This window comes from Hydra vulgaris, chromosome 12 (assembly GCF_038396675.1).
Source record: "Hydra vulgaris chromosome 12, alternate assembly HydraT2T_AEP".
In the NCBI taxonomy this organism is placed as follows: domain Eukaryota; kingdom Metazoa; phylum Cnidaria; class Hydrozoa; order Anthoathecata; family Hydridae; genus Hydra; species Hydra vulgaris.
In genome coordinates this window covers 83,778,813-83,802,904 of record NC_088931.1, presented here as the reverse complement: position 1 = coordinate 83,802,904, position 24,092 = coordinate 83,778,813, and the positions used below count along the sequence as shown (strand labels likewise).

Below are 24,092 nucleotides of genomic sequence, written 5' to 3'. Positions count from 1 at the left end.
AAGAATAAATAGTAGTATCATTAGTGAACAATGCCACCTTGTGTGAATTGATGTGAGAATATCAGGAAGATGGTTAATGTAAATTAAAAAGTGTATAGGGCAAAGGATAGAACCATAAGGAACCCCTAAAGTTACAGGATTTGAAGAAGAGTGCTGTCCATCGAGGACAACTTTTATACTACGATTGGAATGGAAGGATTCAATAATTTTAAAGATGTTACCTGATACACCATAAGAAGAAAGCTTATGGAGAAGACCAGCGCGCCAAACTTTATCAAAAGCTTTATAAATGTCAAGAGCAATAGCCTTAACCTCACCATCTTTATCTAATGTACAATAAAACCTTCGGTTATAACTGTTAACAAATCGGCTGTAGAATGAGAAGATCAAAATCCATTTTAATGATCAGAAAGTAAGTTATTAGATTCAAAATGAGAGATTAAATGTATATTAATTAAAGATTCAAAAACCTTGCTTATGATAGGAAGAAGACTAATGGGATGGTAGTTGATGAATCAGATTGCTCTCCAGAATTTTTGAAAATAGGGATAACAGATGCTGCTTTCCAGCATGCTGGAAAACAAGACTATTATAAGCACTAGTTAAATAGTTTTGAAAGTATAGACGACAGCTCTGGAGAACACCTCCGTAAGACTATAACAGATATATTGTCTGGACCACAAGCTATAGAAGAGTCTAAGGGGTCTGCAATAAATTACATCACACTCTAAGGAAGGAAGAGGGGGGGGGGGGGAATTGGTAGTAGTTTTGTGACGACTCATACAAAACTTGCTACTAAAGAGTTACAATTTTGTGACGAGAGGTGAGGGGCGGGGGAGAGGTCAAAAATGGCTAAAAGTTGCGTGACAAAATTTATGGACAACCCCTAGCAGGCAACCACTTTACATACAGAAGCTGGAGTAATGTCAAGCAATGGATTAACCTGTTTACCGGCGATGTCAGGTAGAATGCAACTAGGGGAATCAAGAGACAATATTGATTCTTAGAATCAAGAGACAATATTAATTCTTAGTTCTTAGAAAACAATTCAGCTTTGTCTTGAGGTGAGGTGGCGAAATCTGAACCGTGCAAGAGAGGTGGAATAACAGGTTTGCCCTTATTATAGATATTGCTAAAGATTCTCCAGAGAATCTTTAGCAATATCTATATATAAGAGAATAGCTGGCTTTGGCATTAGACAAAACCTTCTTACAATGGTTTCTAGCAATAGTAAACAGATGTCTGTTTTCTGGAGAATTATTTTGCTGGTAGATATGAAAGTAATGGTTTCGATTGGACCTTGCAACAGCACAATGTGAGGAAAACCATGGAGAAGATTGAGACTTAACTTGGAATGATTGAGAGGGAATAAAAGGTTTCATGCCAGCCTAAACACAAGAAGTTAAATGTAAGAAACACATTCGTCAGCAGGATGATGAAAGATTTCTACCCAAGGGCTATCACGAAGAATATTATGGAAAGAGTCCCAGTCAGCTTTAAGGCAGTTGTAAGAGGTACAATGATAGGAAGATTCTGATGAAGAAGAATGAGAGAATAGTTTTAGAGAGATCAAACTGTGATCAGAAGCACCTAAGGGTGAATGTGGAGAAACTGAGCACTAACTAGGATAAGAAACAAGACATAAATTGAGTAAAGAAGGTAAATGATTCGGGTTGTCTGGAAAGCAAGTTGGAAAATTGACTATTTGAGTTAAAGATGGAGAAAGGCAAAAGTCATGGGCCTTAATGGCTGCAGAGTCACTGACACTAGATCCAAGCCATTCAGTGTGATGAGCATTAAAGTTACCAACAACAATGATATTGGCTGATGGATAGAGAGGGCTCGGTCAATTCGATCAGAAATAACATTGAAAAGAGTGCAGTCTTGAGATGAAGGATAGCGATATAGAACAAAGATAAAGGCAATAATTTAAATTTCTTAAAGAACTTGACTTGAAGCACAGATAGTACTCAGTAAACTATTTAATAGTCCAAGCAATTGCCTCATTACTAATAATAAACCCTAAATGTGGCTTCACCAAAAGTACAAATAGGAACACCATCCATACACACTTTTAGTACTTTGATAATTTACAGCTGTTGATGGAATCAGCCTCTCTGAAATCTCAGAGTTCAGGAAACATGACTACCAGCCGGCCTCAGAACCATAAAACTGAGAGTTAGAGCTGTACCCTCATTAGGACATAATAGAAATGAGTTGCCTAGTCATAAAAACAGAGACACAAGCAAAACCCATGCATTGAGTCAAGAAGATCCAGCATTCAACATCCTAAACTTGAAGCAGTGTAGTATAAATACATCTACGCTAGCCTATTAGAAGAGGAAGGAGTGCAAAGCTGGTCAACAAATAGAATCTGTTTCCCCTTTAAGTATTTGCCTAGGAGGCCTTCTACAAGACAGTAGCTGGATGTGTTTAACACCTGCCCAAGATGACATATGCCCAAGATTTAATATCACTTATATATTCTAAACAAATTTGTTTTAAAGATATATAAATTTAAGAAATTCTGTTTTTATATTTGTTAAAAGATTTTTTGTAAACACAAGTTTAAATATATATTTTTGGTATATATCTACTTTTTAACCTTTTCAGCCAATCACCTATATGCAAATTAAGGGAAACTTTGATTAACACTAATAATTTTAATGCAAAATTAAGACGAAGGCAAGGCAAAATATATTCCGAATACTATTCGCTAAATATTTTCCGCATTGGTAAAATATGATTCTGATGAATGCTGTAATAAATATATGGTTGGCATATATTAACAGCTCTAAAGTAAATTGATATATTTGTTAACTGTACTTTTTTTTGTTATTAATTTTCTGCCCCATTATTAAACAAAATCAAGGTAAGTAGTAGAACAAAACAAAGTTTTAAAGCTTATAGTTAAAAAAACACACACACACATGGAAACCAAGACTTCTGATGTTGTTGGAGCCTAAAGATGTAAGTCAACTTTTATATATATCAACTTTGATATGCTATATGCATAAAATGCTTGAGCAACACAAAAGAATATGTTAAATTATATCTCTAATGATGCTAAGATCAGTACTTTCTACCATTTTATGTAACCTATTGAAAACGAGTAAAAAATAAATGGGTGTGTGATTCAGACTCATCATGACCCATTTTACGGAAACTGGACAGGAATTTTTCTAAAACATTTGAAAGGTCTTAAAACAAACTTTAAAAAAAAGTGACAGATTTTAAATTGCTAATTTACAAATATCGAAAAGTCATGAAAGTTACTTTTGGTTACTTATCTTGTGAACAGTACAAAAAAGCAGCACATATCAGATTAGGCATAACAACTGAATACTACAAGTGGAGGATTAGGGCAAATAATAAAATATAAAAATTTATTGATCAGGGATATTAATGGCCTAATATGAATAAAGCTGTTCAAAAGTTTAAAGCCACTTGTGAATCCTGTCAAAAATTAGATTTAAAAATAGATGAGATTTCTCCAGAGTTTCATCTGATGCACTTCACACTTCGTCACAAGTTCCAAAAAAAATATGGCATTAAGTTAGTGTTGATCTCTATTCTTCCTAAAACCAGAAGGTTATGTTGCCATTTGTGTTGTTGTTGGTTATTATTCAAAATGATTTGAAACAAACCTATTTATAAGAAAGTGCTGAAGTGGTATCCAGATTTCTATATAATTTTATATATGAAAACAATGCACAGTGAAATGACTCAATCAATCTAGCTGGAAAAAATTTAATTCAAGGAATCTGAATACTTCCTATAAAATTTTTTTTAAGTATTAACTAGTGCAAGCATTTTTAAGTGTTGAATCATTAGCTCTTAAGTGCCACTTGAAGATAAACATTTTTTGTAAAAAAGTTGTACTTAATGCAATTTCTTTTTCCTTTTTTTCATTTTTAAATTATAAAACTAATTTTATCCAAATATATCAAGGCTAATTTTTTTAATTATATAAACATATCCAGGCTAATTTTTTTAATTATATAAACATATCCAGGCTAAATTTTTTAATTAAATAAATATATCCAGGCTGATTTTTTTTATATAGTATAACCAAAACAATAAGGTGTCTAAATAAAAAAATATGGCTGCCTACATCTGTCTGTTTCATTTTTGTTAATTTTTTTTTAGATCGAATGTAATCGATTTTTACACCGAATGTACTAAAAATTACAAAATTGGAGTTATTTAAAGAATAGCGAAAACATGCAAAGGAAAAATGAAGTTCTCTTTTGTGTGACTTTATTCTGAAAGACTATAATACTGATTTGTAACTAGTGATTGGAAGAAAAAAAAATTGAAATTATAAGCATATCTGCTAAATTCGCAGAAAAGTGAAATGCAGCCAATAAAACTATAGATAATTTTTTAAATAAAAATAAAAGTTGGTTAGAGGGCAATAATTTAAAATTTAAAATAAATTTGCATTGGTCCTATGCTTCTATGACATCTAAAAGAAGTCGGCTTCAAGGTCAGCCAAAAAAATTTTGAAGAACCATTTATGAAAACCAAAAGACATAGAGTTAAAGATTTATTGCAATTGCGGAGTGCCAATGAATTAACTATAGCTGCTGGTACAATACACATTGTTTGTTTGTTCAAAGCTACTTTGATTAGAAATAGTACAGAAACACTAGAGCAAAGAGAATCTACTGATGTTATTTGAGCTAGAAGACAGTAGAGTAACAATGAGGCAATAGCTTATTATGTAGATTCCAAGTGTACCAGTCTTTGAAACAAACAAGAAAGTGTCACTGAATGCAGGATATGAAGTATTTTTTTTTTACTATAATTTATATAAATTTAAAAAGTTGTGTTACCCTCCAGAATAATTTATTTCTGTCTCAGAAGCACGAGCTGAAATTAAACCTCAAGTCGTATTAAACAAAACTTTAATTGAAACAAAGCAAAGATTTTAGAACTCTGATGCTAATGATGAGCTTCTGTTTGTGTTTGCATTTGTCCCATTGAGATTGAGTGATGACTGCAATGCTATTATTTGGTAAAATCTTCGGCCATCATCAACACTTTATTGCAGACCAATTAAATTTATGTTTTTAAAAAAAACACAGGAATTTACTGTAATAGAAACTTACAAATTTTTGAAAGAAATATCTAAACTTCTTCCAACACTGTGTGTTGTTAGTGAATTTAAATTTATTATGAAACAATCTGTTACTTGCGCTGACAAACAGAAAAGTAAGCAATGCTTTAACCCATGCCTGATCTACACCAAAAAATGTTATACATGTGGTGCTACACCAAAAATGATGAATGGTAAATTAAAAGGTATGGTTGATAAAAAAGAAAATTACAATTTTTGCTTGTCCACCTTGCATGCTTGATATGTACTTTTGAATGCTTGTTACACATTAGCTACTGTTTAGACATTAAAGTAAAGAGCAGAGATATTAAAGAAAAAAGCAGAGAGATTAAAGAAAAGAGAGGAGAGATTAGAGGATTAGATGTTAAATTAAAATATTTTTTATTAAGAATTTTTATACACATAATTAATATTTTTTATTGTGACATTGATTGTATCAAATTTGAAAAAATTTGTTCTGAAACTAGGACTTTATATTGAGATTTATATTTGTGGTAATACATGCCTGTTACAGTGCACAATATTTTAATGCATAGTATAGAAGTTATAAAGTTGTGTGTTTTTCCAATTAGCCAGCTCTTGAAAGAATCTCAAGAAGTACAAAATAAAAATTGCAGGAGATTTCAAGAACATCATACTAGTAAAAAGTCAAATTTCAACAAATATGGATTTGCTGAATATGTCCTTAATAACATCTGACCCTGTTATCAACTCACTTAGAGAAATGCCTGCAAAAACAAAACAAAAAAATTGCTAGTAGAGGTTTTGCATCCAACAATAGAAAATTGTGTCATTTGAATTATTTGATGTTTCAAATTAAATTTAAAAAAAAAAGTTTTTGGTAACTGAAAATAAAATATATAATAATATGTTGCAATGTTTCTTAAATATATTTTTTATTCTATATAAAAAATATATTTAAGAAATATATTTTTTATATAGAATAAAAAATTATTCTTTTTTCATTATAACAGTGGTTGCTACAATGATGGAGGTAGGAAAAGGGGGTATGTTACCAATGGAAAGGGAGAGGGTTACCTTTTTTTTTTTTTTAAAAACATCTTTGCTTCCAACAAGGCTGCAAGCAGCCACTAATTAAAGTTGGAAGTAACTGAAAGAGAAAAGATGAAGATTGTAGAGCAAGATAACGATTGACGGGCAATTTAAAAGATTGCAAATTATATGAATCAGGAAAGCAAGATGAAGGAAGCGAATTCCAAAGAACTGATGTTCGAGGAAAAAAACTAGATGAATAAATGTTTTTGGAGCACTTAGGAACAGTCACAGAAAAAGGATGACACTTAATTGAATGACGAGTAACACGATAATGAATTTTAGTAGATGGCACAAGAGACGCTAGCTCTTTAGAGCAGTGCCCATTATAGTATTTGTAGAAAAGAGAAAGAGAAGCAACATTACGACGATGTGATAATGTTGGAGGATGGGTGCAAGGGCAGGTCCAACTATGTTTACAATGTGTTTTTGCATCTTGTCTAAAAGAGAAAGTGCATCATTAGATAAACCGCCCTAGATATGGCAACAGTATTCCATACAAGGCCGGATTTGAGATTTATAGAGATAGAGAATAGAATCCGAAGTAGGAAAGTGACGAGCTCGATAAAAAGATGCAACCTTAGCAGATGCTAATTTTGCAACTGATTTGATATATGGTTTCCAAAAATGATTGGAAGTAAGAGTTAATCCTAGAAGATGAAGAGTAGGTGACTCATCGAGTACATCACCATTCATAAATATAGGAAGATCTAAATTAATGCGATAACGATTGGCTGAAAATAATTGAGTTTTATCTGAATTAAAGTTCACCAGCCACTGTGAGCCCCATGCTGTAGCAGAAGTGAGATCCTTTTCAAGCTCAAATGCCCCCTCCAAGCAATCAGAGGGTGATGGTTTCTTATCACGACAAGAATAAATGGTAGTATCATCAGCAAACAATGCCAACTTAGATGTGAGAATATCTGGAAGATCATTAATGTAAATTAAAAAGAGTATAGGGCCAAGGATAGAACCTTGAGGAACCCCTGAACTTACAGAATAAGAAGAAGAGCGTTGTCCATCGAGGACAACTTTTATGCTACGATTGGAAAGGAAGGATTCAATGATCTTAAAGATGTTGCCGGATACACCACAAGAAGAAAGCTTATGGAGAAGACCAGCATGCCAAACTTTATCAAAAGCTTTTGAAATGTCAAGAGTGATGGCCTTAAATTCTCCACCTTCATCTGATGCACGATAAAACCTGTCAGTTATTACTGTTAGCAAATCAGCTGTAGAACGAGAAGATCGAAATCCATATTGATGGTCAGAAAGTAAGTTATTATATTCAAGATGAGAAATTAAGTGTTTGTTAATTAAAGATTCAAAAACCTTGCTTATGATAGGAAGAAGACTTATGGGGCGGTAGTTAGACGAATAAGATCGCTCTCCAGAATTTTTGAAGATAAGGATAACAGATGCCGCTTTCCAGCAGGCTGGAAAACAAGACTCTGATAAGCACTTGTTGAATAGTTTTGGGAGTATAGACGACAGCTCCGGAGAACACTTCTACAAGACAATAACAGGTATGTTGTCCGGGCCACAAGCTGTAGAAGAGTCTAGGCAGGAAATCACTTTAAATACAGATGCTGGAGTGATATGAATGCCAAGCAATGGATCAACCTGTTTGTTGGCAATATTAGGTAGAACGCAACTAGTGGAATCAAGAGATGATATTTATGAAAAGTTTTTAGCAAACAATTCAGCTTTGTCTTTAGGTGAGGTGACAAAGTCTGAACCATACAAGAGAGGTGGATTTATAGATTTGCTCTTATTATTGATATTATTAAAGATTCTCCAGAAGTCACGAGAGCCTAATTTTTGAGATGAGATACGAGATTTCATGACCTGAGAAAAGCGGGTTTTGGCGTTAGACAAAACCTTTTTACAGTTGTTTCTAGCAGTAATAAACAGACGTCTGTTTTCTGGAGAATTGTTTTGCTGATAAATATGGAAGTAACGATTTCGATTGGCAATCGCAGCAGCACAGTGTGAGGAAAACCATGGAGGAGAGTGAGGCTTGACTTGGAGTTGTCGAGAGGGAATAAAAGATTCCATGCCAGCCTGAATCCACGAAGTTACGTAAGAAGCATATTTGTCGACAGGAAGACGAAAGATTTCTATCCTAGGGCCATCATGTAGAAAATCACAAAAAGAATCCCAGTCAGCTTTACAGTAGTTGTAAGAGGTTCGATAATAGGGGGATTCAGGTGATGAAGAAGAATGAGATATTAGTTTTAGAGAGATCAAACTGTGATCAGAAGCACCTAAGGGTGAATGTGGAGAAACTGAGCACTGACTAGGATCAGAAACAAGACATAAGTCGAGTAGAGAAGGTAGATGATTCGGGTTGTCAGGAAAGCGAGTTGGAAAGTTGACTACTTGAGTTAGGGATTGAGAAAGGCAAAAGTTGTGGGCTTTAATGCCTGCAGAGTCACTGACACTAGAGCCAAGCCATTCAGAGTGGTGAGCATTAAAGTCACCAATAACAACTATATTAGCTGATGGATAAAGAGAGAGGGCTTGGTCAATATGATCAGAAATAACGTCAAAAAGAGTGCAGTCTTGAGATGAAGAAGAGCGATATAGAACAAAGAGAAAGGCAATAGAGTGAAGTGGTGCTAAACAAAAGCACATGAAAGAATAGTCTGTGGATTTAAACCCAGTTTCATGACAAATGGGTGAATTCTTATGAATGTAAATGCTGAGGCCAAGCATGTGACTGTTGGAGTCTTTACGAATTAGAGGAAGATAACCATCAACACTAAGATCACAAGATGAGACAGCCGAACTCAAATTAGTCTCACAAAGAGCAAGTAGGTCTGGTGAACTTTGCAAGAGATAAGACTCAACAGAAAAAAAGTTACCTCGAAGACCACGATATTAGTGAATGATAGGTTTAGAGAACTTGGTGATGATGATGGTTTTTTGTGTTTTATAGTTTTTGGTACTTTATTCATTTTTAAATTAGATTGAAGAACTCGACTCAAAGCATAGATAGTACTCAGAACACCGTTTAATAGTCCAAGCAATTGCCTCATTACTACTAATAAACCCTAAGCCATAACAAAGGGCTCTAAATGTGGCCTCCGCAATGCACACCAAAAGTACAAACAGGGACACGATCCATGCGCAACATGGCTCTATTAATACTTTGATATTTTTCAGCTGTTGATGCAATCAGCCTCTCTGAGAGCTACCACAGAGTTCGGGAAACCTGACTACCAGCCGGCCTCAGATATAAAACTGAGTTTTAGAGCTTTACCCTCATTAGGAGTTAATAGAATGAGTTGCCTAGTCATAAAAACAAAGAGACACAAGCAAAACCCATGCATTGAGTCAAGAAGATCCAGCATTCAACATCTTAAACTGGAAACAATGTATTAAAAATACATCTGCGCCAGCCTAATAGATGAAGAAGGGGTGCGAGGCTGGTCAACAGATAGAATCTGTTTACCCCTTAAGTCTTTGCCTAGGAGGCCTTCTACAAGACAGTAGCCGGGTGCAGTTAACATCTGCCCAAGATGAGTATTTTTATCGAGACACCATCTCTAGCCTTTACTCAACCAAGAGCCGCAAGACAGGGGGTGTTTTAAATCGGAGTTGGCATCTCCTAGCCTTTGCCTAAAAAGGCATATCCTACAAGGCAGCAGGACATGAAGCAGATACAAGGCAGGACATGATACAAAGATACCAAGATACACAGATACAAAGCAGGACATGAAGCAGGAAAAGGCAGCAGGACATAAAGACCTCTATCTTCTGAAAAAAAGTTCAAAATTTAAAAGGTAATTATTATTTAAAAACAAAAAAATATTATTTAATTCAGCCTTTTGTGACTAGAACATTTGAAATAGTGAAGAATATTTTTGTTTAGCTAGATTGCACAGTGGGCCAGAATTCATTTTTACTAGACAAAATTCATTACTAATTTAATATTAGAGCTATATTGACTAAAATTAGGATGACTAATAAAATAGTGAATGCGCTTCTTATAAAGGTGTTATTTTTTAATTTGTTGCTATGGATACTAAATTTCAGATAGCAAAAATCTAGTTTTGATATTTGCAGATATTTTTACGAGTGTTATGTTTACCAAATTTTAAATAAGTACCAATATGAGGTCGCGCTTTTTAAAAAAGTAAATATATTTTTTATTTAGTTGCTATGGATACCTAATCTTGCTTAGCAGCAACTAACTTTTATTAGTTGCATATGTTTTATTTGTGCTATGTACACGATTTAGTACGTGTTTTATTATGAGTTCCTCGCTTGTGAAAAGCAAAACTAATTTAAGTTTAATAAAGACGCCCTAGTGTTATTAGACTTGCTATTACGTGTTGCTAGATAAACTTGTTTTGCTGTAGAAAAAAATTATATTCTAACTTAAATAATTAGTTTTTCTAATTAGCAGATTTTACACGCGCCTACAGAATATTTAAAATTTGTATGGTTATATTGTTCCCATGCATTCACAATCACCAAAAATCTTTGACAATGTATGCTACAAGTAGTACAAGCTTAGCAAACAATAACTCATAAGAATTTGAAGCTGACAAAGTTGCAACTTTTCTTTTCTTTGTTTTTGATGATAATTCTTGAAATGATAATGTAGGTCTGATGAGTTGTTTATTTTTATTATCCTTCATTAATGTGGTATTAAAATCATTTTCAAGCCAAGCTGAATTCTTTCTAATAATTTCTAATAATAGTTAACTTTGAATCCATCTCTTACCAAACATATATAAGCTTTAAAATATCTGAGTATAAATGCAAGATGTAGCAATAAAAAAAATATATTGTCAATTAAAAGCAAAAGTTAGACATAAAAATATAACATATTAGGCATATTTAAAATTGCTATAAATGTGTTAACTACTTACCAATTTTAGTCTAACAACTTTTAAAATCTAGATAATATATAGAGTTATAATACAATATTTTAAAAAGTGCAATGTATTATTTATTTCCATCGTTTTTTTAAACAACATTTTTCTCTTTATAATTATTTTTTCTAATTTACATTCGCGTTTACTTCAACCACAGCATTAGCATAATCATTAAAATTTCAAGTGTATATAAACAGTTTTAAATTATTTTATAATATCTTTATAGTGGTTTGAAACCATTTAGACATCAAAACTCTGATTTTGGTTTTGTCCAGTCACTGGCCCACTGTGGATTATATGACAGGAATCACTGTGCAATGTATGTATAGTTTAATGTCATTCATTGGCCTCTTTTTAATATTTTCTAAAACACCAGTTTTTGTTTAATAGCAGCAAAATTTTAACATATAAAGAACAGTAGGGCACAATGGAGTATTTTTATTGAGTATTTTTTTTAAAAATACATTACAAAAACCCACTTTGGGTTTTTGTAATGTATTTTTTTTTTAATGCTTTTTTTTTTAAAGGTATGAAATATAAAAAAAAGAAGTGTTTTATTAAATAATTAACAATTATTACCCATTAAACACAATCAATGGTCCAAATCAAGTTTTTTAAGAAGCAGGTAATTTAATTTCTTGTAGGTCCTTCTAGAGTGTCAATAAATTTGTATCAAAATTGGATCTCCTAGTAATATCTACATAAATTTTGAAATAATTATAAATATTTAATGAAATATTAATATTAATATTGTTTACAATACAACAAAGTACTATTATACAGTTTCGAAGGGTACAAATAATGTATTAAGCTGCTGTTTGTTTATTTCTCATACACTTAAACATATATAGATAGCAAATAACTGTGTTTTTCATCAATTTGTTTAATAAACTGAAGCTTAGGTATGTAGTTTACAATACAATAAGAGACATTGAATACTTTAAAACTTAGTAAGTTTAAAAAATAATAAAATACTATAATAATCATTGTTTTTGAAAAAACACAAATTTCTACCTTTTACAGGCCTATTGATATGTAATGACTTAAACTTTCTGTCATATAGCTCTAGTTAAATTTTCTTTCATTAATTTGTTTTCATAACTCTTAAGATGCATCCACAACTAATATGTTTTATGGTGCCCCACTTTTCCCTACCCTAATGAATTAGGTATTAAAATTGAGAGAGGTTGGTAGTTTTCTAAGATTGAGGGAGGTTGGTAGTCTTCTAAAGTATATGAAATACTGTACAGTGAATAGTACCTAGGCTGGGTGCACTGTTCAGTATTAGTTACCTTCAGGTTACCTATACAGTGAGAATTACTGTTAGGTTATATCTTTTTAAAATGCTTTAATAACAATCTGATAACAATGCAGAAGTATAAGTTATTAATATAATAATAAACACTTTCTAAAAATCATATCATGTAATTTAAAAATCACAATACCTCATTTACTGCATCATTTGGAATCTTGTATGTTTGAAGTCTTCTTTGAAGTATGTCTGCATCACTGTATTTAAAAGGACAGCCATGATAATCTCCTGCGCCAGGAGGGTTGGATGTTATAATTTTCAGACAACTGTAAGGGGTATAATTGGCTCGTTTGCCTTCTTTGCCATAACTATGACGTATATTATATGCATACTGTTTATCAAATTTTTCAACATCCATGTTCTTTGTGAATTCAGTCCTCCAGTATTGCAAAGCTTCATCTAAGGTTAACCCAGCTGCCTAAAATCATACTTTATAAAATATGTTTAAAGAAAAATAAATAAAAAATCCAATAACCAAAAATTTTAGGTAAATATAAAAAATATTAAAAGAAATATATATTTAAAAATTTTTTTAAATCACTTGCTATATATTTAATTTTATTTCATTTAATTTTAAACAGTTTATTACACTAGAGATAGTCGGAAACTATTTTTTTGAAGTATTTTACATATTTATTAAACTTCTATTTATGTTGAAACTTATTTATTTTAGTAATTTTAGATTTAAATCTACTTTTTAATACGTAAATAAATTCAAGTTGTTTTCTTAAAAAAAATGCTGATATTATAAAAATTAGATTTTTAAACTATTTTTCCTTTAAAAATTGTATTTCTTTTATATTATATTTCTTAACTTCTATTCTATGGACGTCTTTTACCATTGCTGGTGAATAGAAATGTTTTTAATATAAGATAAGTAGTATAATAAATTATAGTCAATACAAAATAAAAGATGTTAAAAAATTTAAATAATGTTTAGTCTTTTTTTCTAATTTTTTTGCTTACATAAAAGTTGATATAGTTATTCTGTTTATATTGGCACCAAATCCTAATGTTGTTGATAATTGAGTTGATGTTTTTTAATAAAAATAGATCACTAAATTCTTTTATTTTCAATTTGATGTTGTTATTGCAATGCTTATTAATTTTATTGCTGAAAAAAAGACTTAAATGACTGTTCATCATGTTTATCTTTTTTTGTGTAGTAAATTATAAGACTTGAGCAGTATTCAAAGTTAGGTAGAATGAATGTTTTGAAGAATTGTAAATGAACTGAGACAACAGAAGTGTATCAATGCTAGCGCCATCTGTGGTGTGCAGATATTACACAGTTTAGCAACAAAATAAAATTATACAAAAGTATAATATAATATTTTATTAAAAAAAAATTCTTTTTTCATACAACAACTTTATTATAATTTTGTTATAGTAAATATAAAAAACACAATATAAATTTCTGAAAACAGAGGTCTATATAAAAAATATTTTGTAGAATAACACTCTCTGCTACTTAGTTATTAAATCCAGAGTTTTTAACAAAGATTTATTATGCAATTACCTTTCACAATCAAAGGTATTTTTAGCGCATAAAACATTTTGGAGTTTTTAAACTTTGAGCAGACTGATCGATGTTTTAAATCTTTACATTCAGGATCATAAAAAAGATTACATTGCGTTGATTGCACAACATGATTGTGATGACCATGATAGAAATTATTAAAACTATAAATATTATTGATAAAAACAAATTGAGATCTATTATGAAGATAAAACCATTAGTTATAAAATTGAAATCTTTTATAAAGATAAAACCAAAAGTTGAAAACAATTGGAGTGGTTTACCACTGATATCATAATACTTCAACTTCAACCATTAGAGTGGTGTATCATATTGGAGTGGTGATACCATAGTACTACAACTTCAACCATTAGAGTGGTGATACCATAGTACTACAACTTCAACCATTAGAGTGGTGATACCATAGTACTACAACTTCAACCATTAGAGTGGTGATACCATAGTACTACAACTTCAACCATTAGAGTGGTGATACCATAGTACTACAACTTCAACCATTAGAGTGGTGATACCATAGTACTACAACTTCAACCATTAGAGTGGTGATACCATAGTACTACAACTTCAACCATTAGAGTGGTGATACCATAGTACTACAACTTCAACCATTAGAGTGGTGATACCATAGTACTACAACTTCAACCATTAGAGTGGTGATACCATAGTACTACAACTTCAACCATTAGAGTGGTGATACCATAGTACTACAACTTCAACCATTAGAGTGGTGAGTACTTCAATGTATCCAATGTAAACCAATAAGCAGTATCCAATACTTTATTTTTTTTATTTTCTTGCCAACAAGCAAAATTTTTTATTTTTAAGCGCTTTTCTAATAAACATAGCAATTTAAATAAATACCTAAAATGCATGCCTTGCAAAATGCATGTTCGGAAACAGGTATTTGTGTAAAAACTAGTATTGCTCAAGAAGGTTGACTGTTGCTTTTGTAAAAATGGCAACTATCAATGAATAAAATGAAAATTACTATTGAAAAAAAGGAAACTGTAATGAAAAAATGGATTAGAAAATTGTTAGAATTCTTATTAGAAGATTATTATTAAGATATTAGTAGATTTATTGTAAGTAAAAAAAACTTTTGTAAAAAACTATTGTAAGTAAAAAAAACTAAAGGTCTTTGTTTATTTAAGAATTAAAACCTAGCTAATAATAATAAAAAAAAAAAAAAAAATCTAGAATAGAATGATAGTTTGGAAGGTCATTGCAATTTCCAGAACTTTCAAAATAGAAACAACAAATGTCATTTTTCAGCAGACAGGAAAACACTTATTTAAATATTTTGAGAGTATCAAAGAGACATCTGAAGAATTATTTTGCAGTAATGTGTCAGGAATGTTGTCTGGCAATTAGATTTAAAAAACAAAATAAAGAAGTTCTTTACATATAACTGAATTCTTTTTAGGAGAGGTAACAAAATCAAAACCAGATGAAAACTAGTATAATCATGTTAATGTGAATTATAAATAGAGAAAAAGTCTCTAGAACCAAACTACTAATATAAAACATGACATTAAGTCTGCTCTTAATAAACGCTAGACCTTCTTGCACCATTTTACAACAAAAAATAAATAATTTATTTTCAGAAGAGTTGTTCTGGAAAAAATATAAAAAAAAAATTATTTAATAATAAAGGCAGCTAAACTGCTATTAAGCAGAATAAGGCTCAACTTACAACAGATAACTTAGCATCTCTGAAAACTTAGATTAATAATTTAACTGATGAAGTGTTGTGATAGTGTGATGGAGTTATGCTTTTGACCTACAGTAGCTGATGAATTGTTGATGAACTGTTGTGATAGTGTGATGGAGTTATGCTTTTGACCTACAGTGGCTGATAATAACAGCATCTACAGTGGCTGATAATAACAACAGCTACAGTGGCTGATAATTACAGCAGCTACAGTGGCTGATAATAACAGCAGCTACAGTGGCTGATAATAACAGCAGCTACAGTGGCTGATAATAACAGCAGCTACAGTGGCTGATAATAACAGCAGCTACAGTGGCTGATAATAACAGCAGCTACAGTGGCTGATAATAACAGCAGCTACAGTGGCTGATAATAACAGCAGCTACAGTGGCTGATAATAACAGCAGCTACAGTGGCTGATAATAACAACAGCTACAGTGGCTGATAATAACAACAGCTACAGTGGCTGATAATAACAGCAGCTACAGTGGCTGATAATAACAGCAGCTACAGTGGCTGATAATAACAGCAGCTACAGTGGCTGATAATAACAGCAGCTACAGTGGCTGATAATAACAGCAGCTACAGTGGCTGATAATAACAGCAGCTACAGTGGCTGATAATAACAGCAGCTACAGTGGCTGATAATAACAGCAGCTACAGTGGCTGATAATAACAGCAGCTACAGTGGCTGATAATAACAGCAGCTACAGTGGCTGATAATAACAGCAGCTACAGTGGCTGATAATAACAGCAGCTACAGTGGCTGATAATAACAGCAGCTACAGTGGCTGATAATAACAGCAGCTACAGTGGCTGATAATAACAGCAGCTACAGTGGCTGATAATAACAGCAGCTACAGTGGCTGATAATAACAGCAGCTACAGTGGCTGATAATAACAGCAGCTACAGTGGCTGATAATAACAGCAGCTACAGTGGCTGATAATAACAGCAGCTACAGTGGCTGATAATAACAGCAGCTACAGTGGCTGATAATAACAGCAGCTACAGTGGCTGATAATAACAACAGCTACAGTGGCTGATAATAACAACAGCTACAGTGGCTGATAATAACAGCAGCTACAGTGGCTGATAATAACAGCAGCTACAGTGGCTGATAATAACAGCAGCTACAGTGGCTGATAATAACAGCAGCTACAGTGGCTGATAATAACAGCAGCTACAGTGGCTGATAATAACAGTGGCTACAGTGGCTGATAATAACAGCAGCTACAGTGGCTGATAATAACAGCAGGTACAGTGGCTGATAATAACAGCAGCTATAGTGGCTGATAATAACAGTGGCTACAGTGGCTTAACAGCAGCTATAGGGACTAAAAATTTCAACTCCAATAAAACTCAATTAAGTCATTAACTCAAAAAAATTGAAATCAAATTCTCGAAAATATTTTTAAATAATATTTAACTCATAGTAATTCAACTTAAAAACCTAATTTCAAATTTACATGTTTATACAATAACAATAAGACTTTTGATGTCTTTATCTGGTCTTCTCTTTTAATCTTATAGGATCTTATTATCTGTCCTTGTGTATTATCAGATCAAGATTAGTAAAATATCAACAATATGAAACACATATATACACACATAAGCAATCTTTAAATAATTGTATAGTTTGTAATTGTTTGATGCCTTAGCAAAGAGCTTTACCATATTTTCTTAATGTTTATCTCCTCCACTCTGTACTCCATACTCCTCAACTCTGTGTTCCACACTCCTCTTAGTATTAGTCCTGAATTTGTTAATCTTATTAAACACCTAATTTCAGATATTTTAATACTTTTAAACATGCTTTCAAACATGGTTTTTCTAATGTTGTTTGCTGAACTTGCTTTAGCAGCAGAACTCGAACCTCTATCAAACAATTTGCCATTTGTTGGACTTATAATTAAAGTACTTAATCTTAATTTTCTCAGAAAACTTAAAATTAATAAACTTTACCATTTATTATTTATATCAAAATTAAGAAGTATAATAAGAAGTAAAATAAGAATATAAAAATAAACTAGATAAAGAATTGACATTATTTTTGAGCAGTTGAAAAAAAAATGTATTAATTTCAGGAAAAATTTCTATTACTTGTAACTGAATTTTATTACTAGAATAAAAAAGAAAAAAAAATTTATAAAAATATAAACTTAAAATTCACCTTAACAAACAAACCTAACTGTAATCTTCCATTATGCTTTAGGTGATGCTCTTTTCTTAGACCTTCATGAAGATTTCTCATGCACAAAGGAAAAGAAATCTTTGAACTCTAAATCAAAAAATTTAAAGTTTATTTAATACTAAGGGTATTCACTTTTGTACCATCTATACCAACCTTTGTACCAACATATGTACCACATGTTTTAACATAGGTACTACATATACTAACCAATGTACTACATATACTAACTAAGGTACTACATATACTAACCTATGTACCACATTTGACATAGGAAGAAAGTTTGTTACATGTTTTTAAGCTTTGATATTGTATGGATTCATAGCTGTTATAAACAGTATTATGTTTTTAGGCACATAAAAATTAAAGTTGCTAGAAAATTGCAGACTCTAATGTTAAATTTCTTTATAAGTAAAAATTAGTGAATGTAAGAAGTAGGTTATTACAAAGTTCCTATGGTTTCAAAGATGGTTCTATTTAATTTTAGTTGAAACAAATATTTAAAAACACATTTATAACCTTTTAAAATGTAAGATTTTAAAATAGTTACTTTCCAAAAAAAGCGTAACAAACTTGGAGTGCAACACACCAAAACCTTTATTAGCAGAACAAAACTTGGATTTTTTTAAAATATTGATTAGATATTCCCAAGACCAGGATAGGTAATTTGCTTACTATAAATCTAGGGACTTGAAAATATTTTATAGATAATTTATGAAGCTATTCCAGAGCCAAGCCAGTCTTTGAAGATTATTCAAAAAATTAACTTTTTTATAAACAAAACAAAAATTTGTAATTTCATTTTAAGCCACATTCATTTATTCATTTAATTTGATAGAAATAATTAAAATAGAAAGTTTAACAACAATGATTTCTTTAATTCTTTTTAAAGAACCCTTTTGACCTTTCTTTCAATTTCTTTAGTTCTTTTTTTGGCCATTTTCTTATTCTTATATAACATTATAAAAGAGATAAAGCAAATAAGTATAAGAGATGTATCAAATAAATATAAGAACTGAAAGTCAATTAACAAAATAACTGATTATGTAAAGAACTCTATTTTTTAAAAACAAAAAAATTATAAAAATAACTAGTATTTTGAGAAACTAATTACATACATGTTTTATACATGATTTTCAAATTTTTTAACATATTAGCCATTTTACTAAATAGAATATAAATATAACACAAAAATGCTTGAAAAATGCATTTTTAAAATTTTTTTTAATCTTTATCACTCAAATAATGTAATAAATTATTACATTATTTGAGTTTGACCAAATAGAAAGAGATATTATATTTCTTTTTACTTCTTTTTACTTGGTCAAACAACAATAAAAGTTAAAACAAAAAAATTAATGGAAATACTCCCCTCAATTCATCTGAAAAAAGGGCAAAAAAGAGGCAAAAAAAATGACCTTCGGACCTGTTAAAGAAAGTCAATAGACCTGTTAATAGAATCATATAATCATCAAAAAAATTTCAAAATTAATATCAAGGTTGTGGCACCTTATGAAAATCAATGTTAGTTAAAAATCAAATAAGTCCTATTTTTTTAAATACAATTATTGAATTAGTGCAAAATTTATATATATATATATATATATATATATATATATATATATATATATATATATATATATAATTTATATATATATATATATATATATACATATATATAAATATATATATATATATATATACATATATATAAATATATATATATATATATATATATATATATATATATATATATATATATATATATAAATATATATATATATATATATATATATATATATATATATATATATATATATATATATATATATATATATATATATATATATATTATAGTGTCCCAAAAAACAACATTTTTGAAAAATATATGCAGAGACACCCTTAATGTGTTCTATCTAATACAATAACACTAGATTTGAAATTTTTTTGAATAAAAAATTTTTTAAGGGGTCCCTCAAGACCCTCGAATATTTAATGGGTCCCTAATATTTTCAAAAAAAAAGTTTTTTAAAAGTATGTCAACCTGGTACTCAAATGAAGTAAAATTATATAAAAAATTTCAAAAATAATATTTAATTTGGAAAAATTTTAACTTATTTATCAAAATTGTCATAAAAATACATAAAAAATGCATTTTTTTGTTTTTTGTTAAAAAACGTAATTTTTCATGTAATAAAACCAAAAATAACAATTCTATATTTAAAATCTATATTATTTTTGAAATTTTTATATAATTTTGCTTTATTTGAGTACCAGGTTGACATATTTTTGAAATTTTTTTTTTTTTAAATATTAGGGACCCATTAAATATTCGAGGGTCTTGAGGGACCCCTTAAAATATTTTTTATTTAAAAAAATTTTAAATCTAGTGTTTTTGTATTAGATAGAACACATTAAGGGGGTCTCTGCATATATTTTTCAAAAATGTTGTTTTTTGGGACACCCTATATATATTATATATATATATAATATATATATTATATATATATATATATAATATATATATTATATATATATATATATAATATATATATTATATATATATTACATACACCCTATTATATATATATATTATATACACCCTATGTATATTATATATATATATATATATATATATATATATATATATATATATATATATATATATATATATATATATATATAAATTAGTAGGAAATCTACCACTACTAATCAAATAGAAAAATAAGTGATTTTCTACTAATTTATTATTTCTGTTTTAAAAACATTTAAAAGTACACACACACATATATACACATATGCGCGCACATATAATACCGTAAGTCATTATACAACCAAATACTGGTAATATCAATAGTATAAAAACTGGTATTGGATATCCAATACCATAGTTCACAATAGAGCATCTGGATGCTCTATTGTAAACTATGGACCATACCTGACCCAATATACTCATTTATTAAAAAAATTCAAAAACAAATGGATATTACTCATAACCTCATCAATTGTGGCTAACTCCAACTTTTCACCATCTGAAGTTTTTTTAGCATCAAAACTTTCCCCAACATAAGTATTGCTAAAACATAAACACAAAAAGATAAACATATGAACAAATGATGGTGATTGCAATAATGATGATGATGACTTCGATAATGAAGATAATGATAATGATGAAGATAATGATGATGATGATAATGAAGATGATGATAATGATGAAGATAATGATGATGATGATGATGATGATGGTGATGATGAAGAAGATAATGATGATGATAGTGATGATGAAGATGATGATGAAGAAGATAATGATGATGAAGATGATGATGAAGATGATAATGATGATGATGACAATAACAATGATAATGATGATGATGAAGATGATGAAGATAATGATGAAGACAATAAAGATAACTGTAATTTTAGAATAAAATCATTTAAATAAAATTTGTAATTTTAGTGAATATAGCAAAATATTTGTGTTGAACTGTAAAAATATTTAAGACTTTAAATGAAAAACAATTACAGAACAGAAACTTTAAATTATTTAATATTTAAATGAAAAACATTACTTTAAAAAGACAAAAGCAGAAAACTTTAAGAAAAACTTAGATTAAAACTTCGATAAAGTAGTATAGAACAAAAACAATTAATTTAAAATAATTGTGATGTCTCTGATAATATTCTGAGAATCTCAAAAACTTCCTATGGTTAAAGATCCTAAATATCATTACAGTGATTGAATTAGCTCAGTTAAGGCAATATTGGTGATTTTTTGCTATAAATTTTAACCTCAAATTCTTAAGGATAGGTAACAAACGTGTATCTTCTTCTAAATAAGGAAGTTTTCTAGCTGTGATCTAAAAAAAATGATTTATTTAATTATTTTCTAAATTTAATTTTTGAAACAATTTTGAAATACATAAAAGTTTTTATTCATACACAATAAGTTCAATAAGTTTTGTAGTTTGAAAATTTTATTAAATTGTTATTGTATTGTTATTGTAGTTTGATAAGAAAAACACAATTTTATTGTTTGAAATTTTTTTGTTAATTCACGTCCCCAAGGCCGAGAAGGCCACTACAAATGAGGAGGTTACTTAATTGTGGTTATAATCCTCTCTCAACTCTATAACTCCAAAACACAAACCTTGACGAACAAGGTCACTGCACGGAGAAGCAAGTTGAAATACAGTTTATTATTCAATATAATCTCCCTGAACTTCAATACACTTGTTCCAGTGATCTTCTAATTTATGGACTCCATTCCTAAAGCAAGAATCCAGAAGACTGTCAAAACAGGCTTGCACGGCTGCTATTACCTCTGCATTGACGAAAATTGTCTTCCACAAATGAATTCACTTGACAACTGCCAGAAGTCAGATGAAGCCAAATCTGGCAAATTAGGTGGATGTTGCAACAATTTGTACTTTAATTCACTGATTTTAGTGATGGTTTTTTGCCTCTTGTTTTGATTTAGGATCATGATGGTAAACCCAAGTCTCATCTATAGTGATAAAACAACGCACAAAATCTTTTTTATCCTTTCTAAAAGGCTCCAAATGTTGCTGAGAAAGTCGCATTTGAATGCGACTTCCTCAATTGAACCCCAAAAGTTTAGCTAAAATATTGGGCAGATGTTAAAATATTTACCATAAGTGATGGATGGAGTTAAATGTACACGCTTTGAATGAACATTAGGGATTGACACAACGAAATATACATTCATTAATTGACAGTAAGGATTGGAGATGGTAATAGTCATGATTATTAGTATTTCATGGGGGGGGGGGGGGTCATTTACACATCTGCCAAATATTGTTCACACTACCTAATGAGATGTCTAGAGCTTCTACTAAATCTCTCTCAGTTAATTAACGATCTTCCAAAATCATATACTGTGTTTTTGCTATGATTTCTGGTGTTGATGTACTTTTTAAATGTTCTTCACATAGATCATCTTCAAGACTTATACAACCACGTTTCAATTCAGCAACCTATCTTTCTACTGTTCTAATGGAAGGTGAGTCCTTATACACTTATAACAATTACTCATGAATTTGTTTTGGTGCTTCCATGGTTACACCTTCCAAAAATAAGAATTTTATTACTACTCAATACTAAATTTCTTCTACTGTAAAAAAATACTGTGATACATCAACTTTGAACACCTGTAAATATACAAATAAGTTAACAGATCTACATGAAACTTCACGTGTCCATATAAAAGTAGCAACAAAGAAAAACAAAATGACGAACTAATTGCACTATCTCTTATCAAATGAAAAAGTTTGTTGAACAACCTGGTACATGGCAAACTTACAAATTTATCATAAAGCACTAATAATTGATGGTATTGTACTTAAAAATTTATCACAAAGCATTAATAATTGATAGCATTGAATTTTTTTTTAGAAATTTTCAGTTAAATTTTATTAAATTCAATTAAATTAAGGAGTTTGCCTTCTGTCATCAGTACTATTTAAAGTCAGTAATGCCTATTGTAATATATAAATATATATACTTTTTTTGTGTGTGTCTATTATATAGTTGGAAGTGCCTTAGTTACTGTTTAAACTCACCTATAATCTACTTTATGTGTATGTTTGTGTTCTGTGTAAACTTTTTGCGTGGTGTTCACTCAACCGTAAGTTGCTATCTGTATGTTTGTGTTCTGCCTGTTTATATGTATATTTGTACTCTGTCTGAACCTCTGGCGTGGTGTTGGCTCATCAAGTTATTTTATATGTGTATGTTTGTGTTTTGTCTGAACCTCTGGCGCAGTGTTTACTCACTTGTAAGCTATTTTATGCATCTATGTGTTCTGTTTAAATGTTCTGTTCAAATGTTTAAAGCTGTTTTGATGCAGTGAGCTCATTAACTAAATAGCTACTAATTAGACACTCCAACGATAAAACCTAAGGTCTCCCTTATAAAATACTCATCTTAGGCAGATGTTAACTGCATCCAGCTAAAATTCCCCTGCCTTAGGGCTCTTGGTCGAGTAAAGGCTAAAAAACTCAGTTTAATGGTTCTGAGACCGGCTGGTGGTAAGATTTGGCTGACAGGCTGGTGGTAAGATTCTGGTAAGACCGGCTGGTGGTAAGATTCTGTCGTAGCTCTCAGAGAGGCTGATTCCATCAAGAGCTTCAAAAAATCAAAGTATTAACAGTGCCATGTTGCACATGGATCCCTGTTATTGCTTTTGGTGCGCATTGTCGAGGCCACATAAAGAGCTACCTGTTACGACTTAGGGTTAATTAACACTGAGACAATTG

The 24,092-nt window shown here is 30.4% G+C and overlaps 1 protein-coding gene across 3 annotated transcripts in view; it reads right to left on the bottom strand.

Annotated features, from left to right (window-relative positions):
- The window catches only part of LOC100209731 (DNA primase large subunit), a 90,354-nt gene that overhangs the window by 7,958 nt on the left and 58,304 nt on the right, over window positions 1–24,092 (bottom strand). For all 3 annotated transcript variants that reach the window (XM_065814719.1, XM_065814720.1, XM_065814718.1), the window contains 4 exons: window positions 21,607–21,674; window positions 20,815–20,893; window positions 17,800–17,907; window positions 12,510–12,794 (listed from right to left, as the gene is read on the bottom strand). In XM_065814719.1, the coding sequence (XP_065670791.1) occupies window positions 12,510–12,794; window positions 17,800–17,907; window positions 20,815–20,893; window positions 21,607–21,674 (540 nt within the window). The remainder of the gene's footprint in view (window positions 1–12,509; window positions 12,795–17,799; window positions 17,908–20,814; window positions 20,894–21,606; window positions 21,675–24,092) is intronic.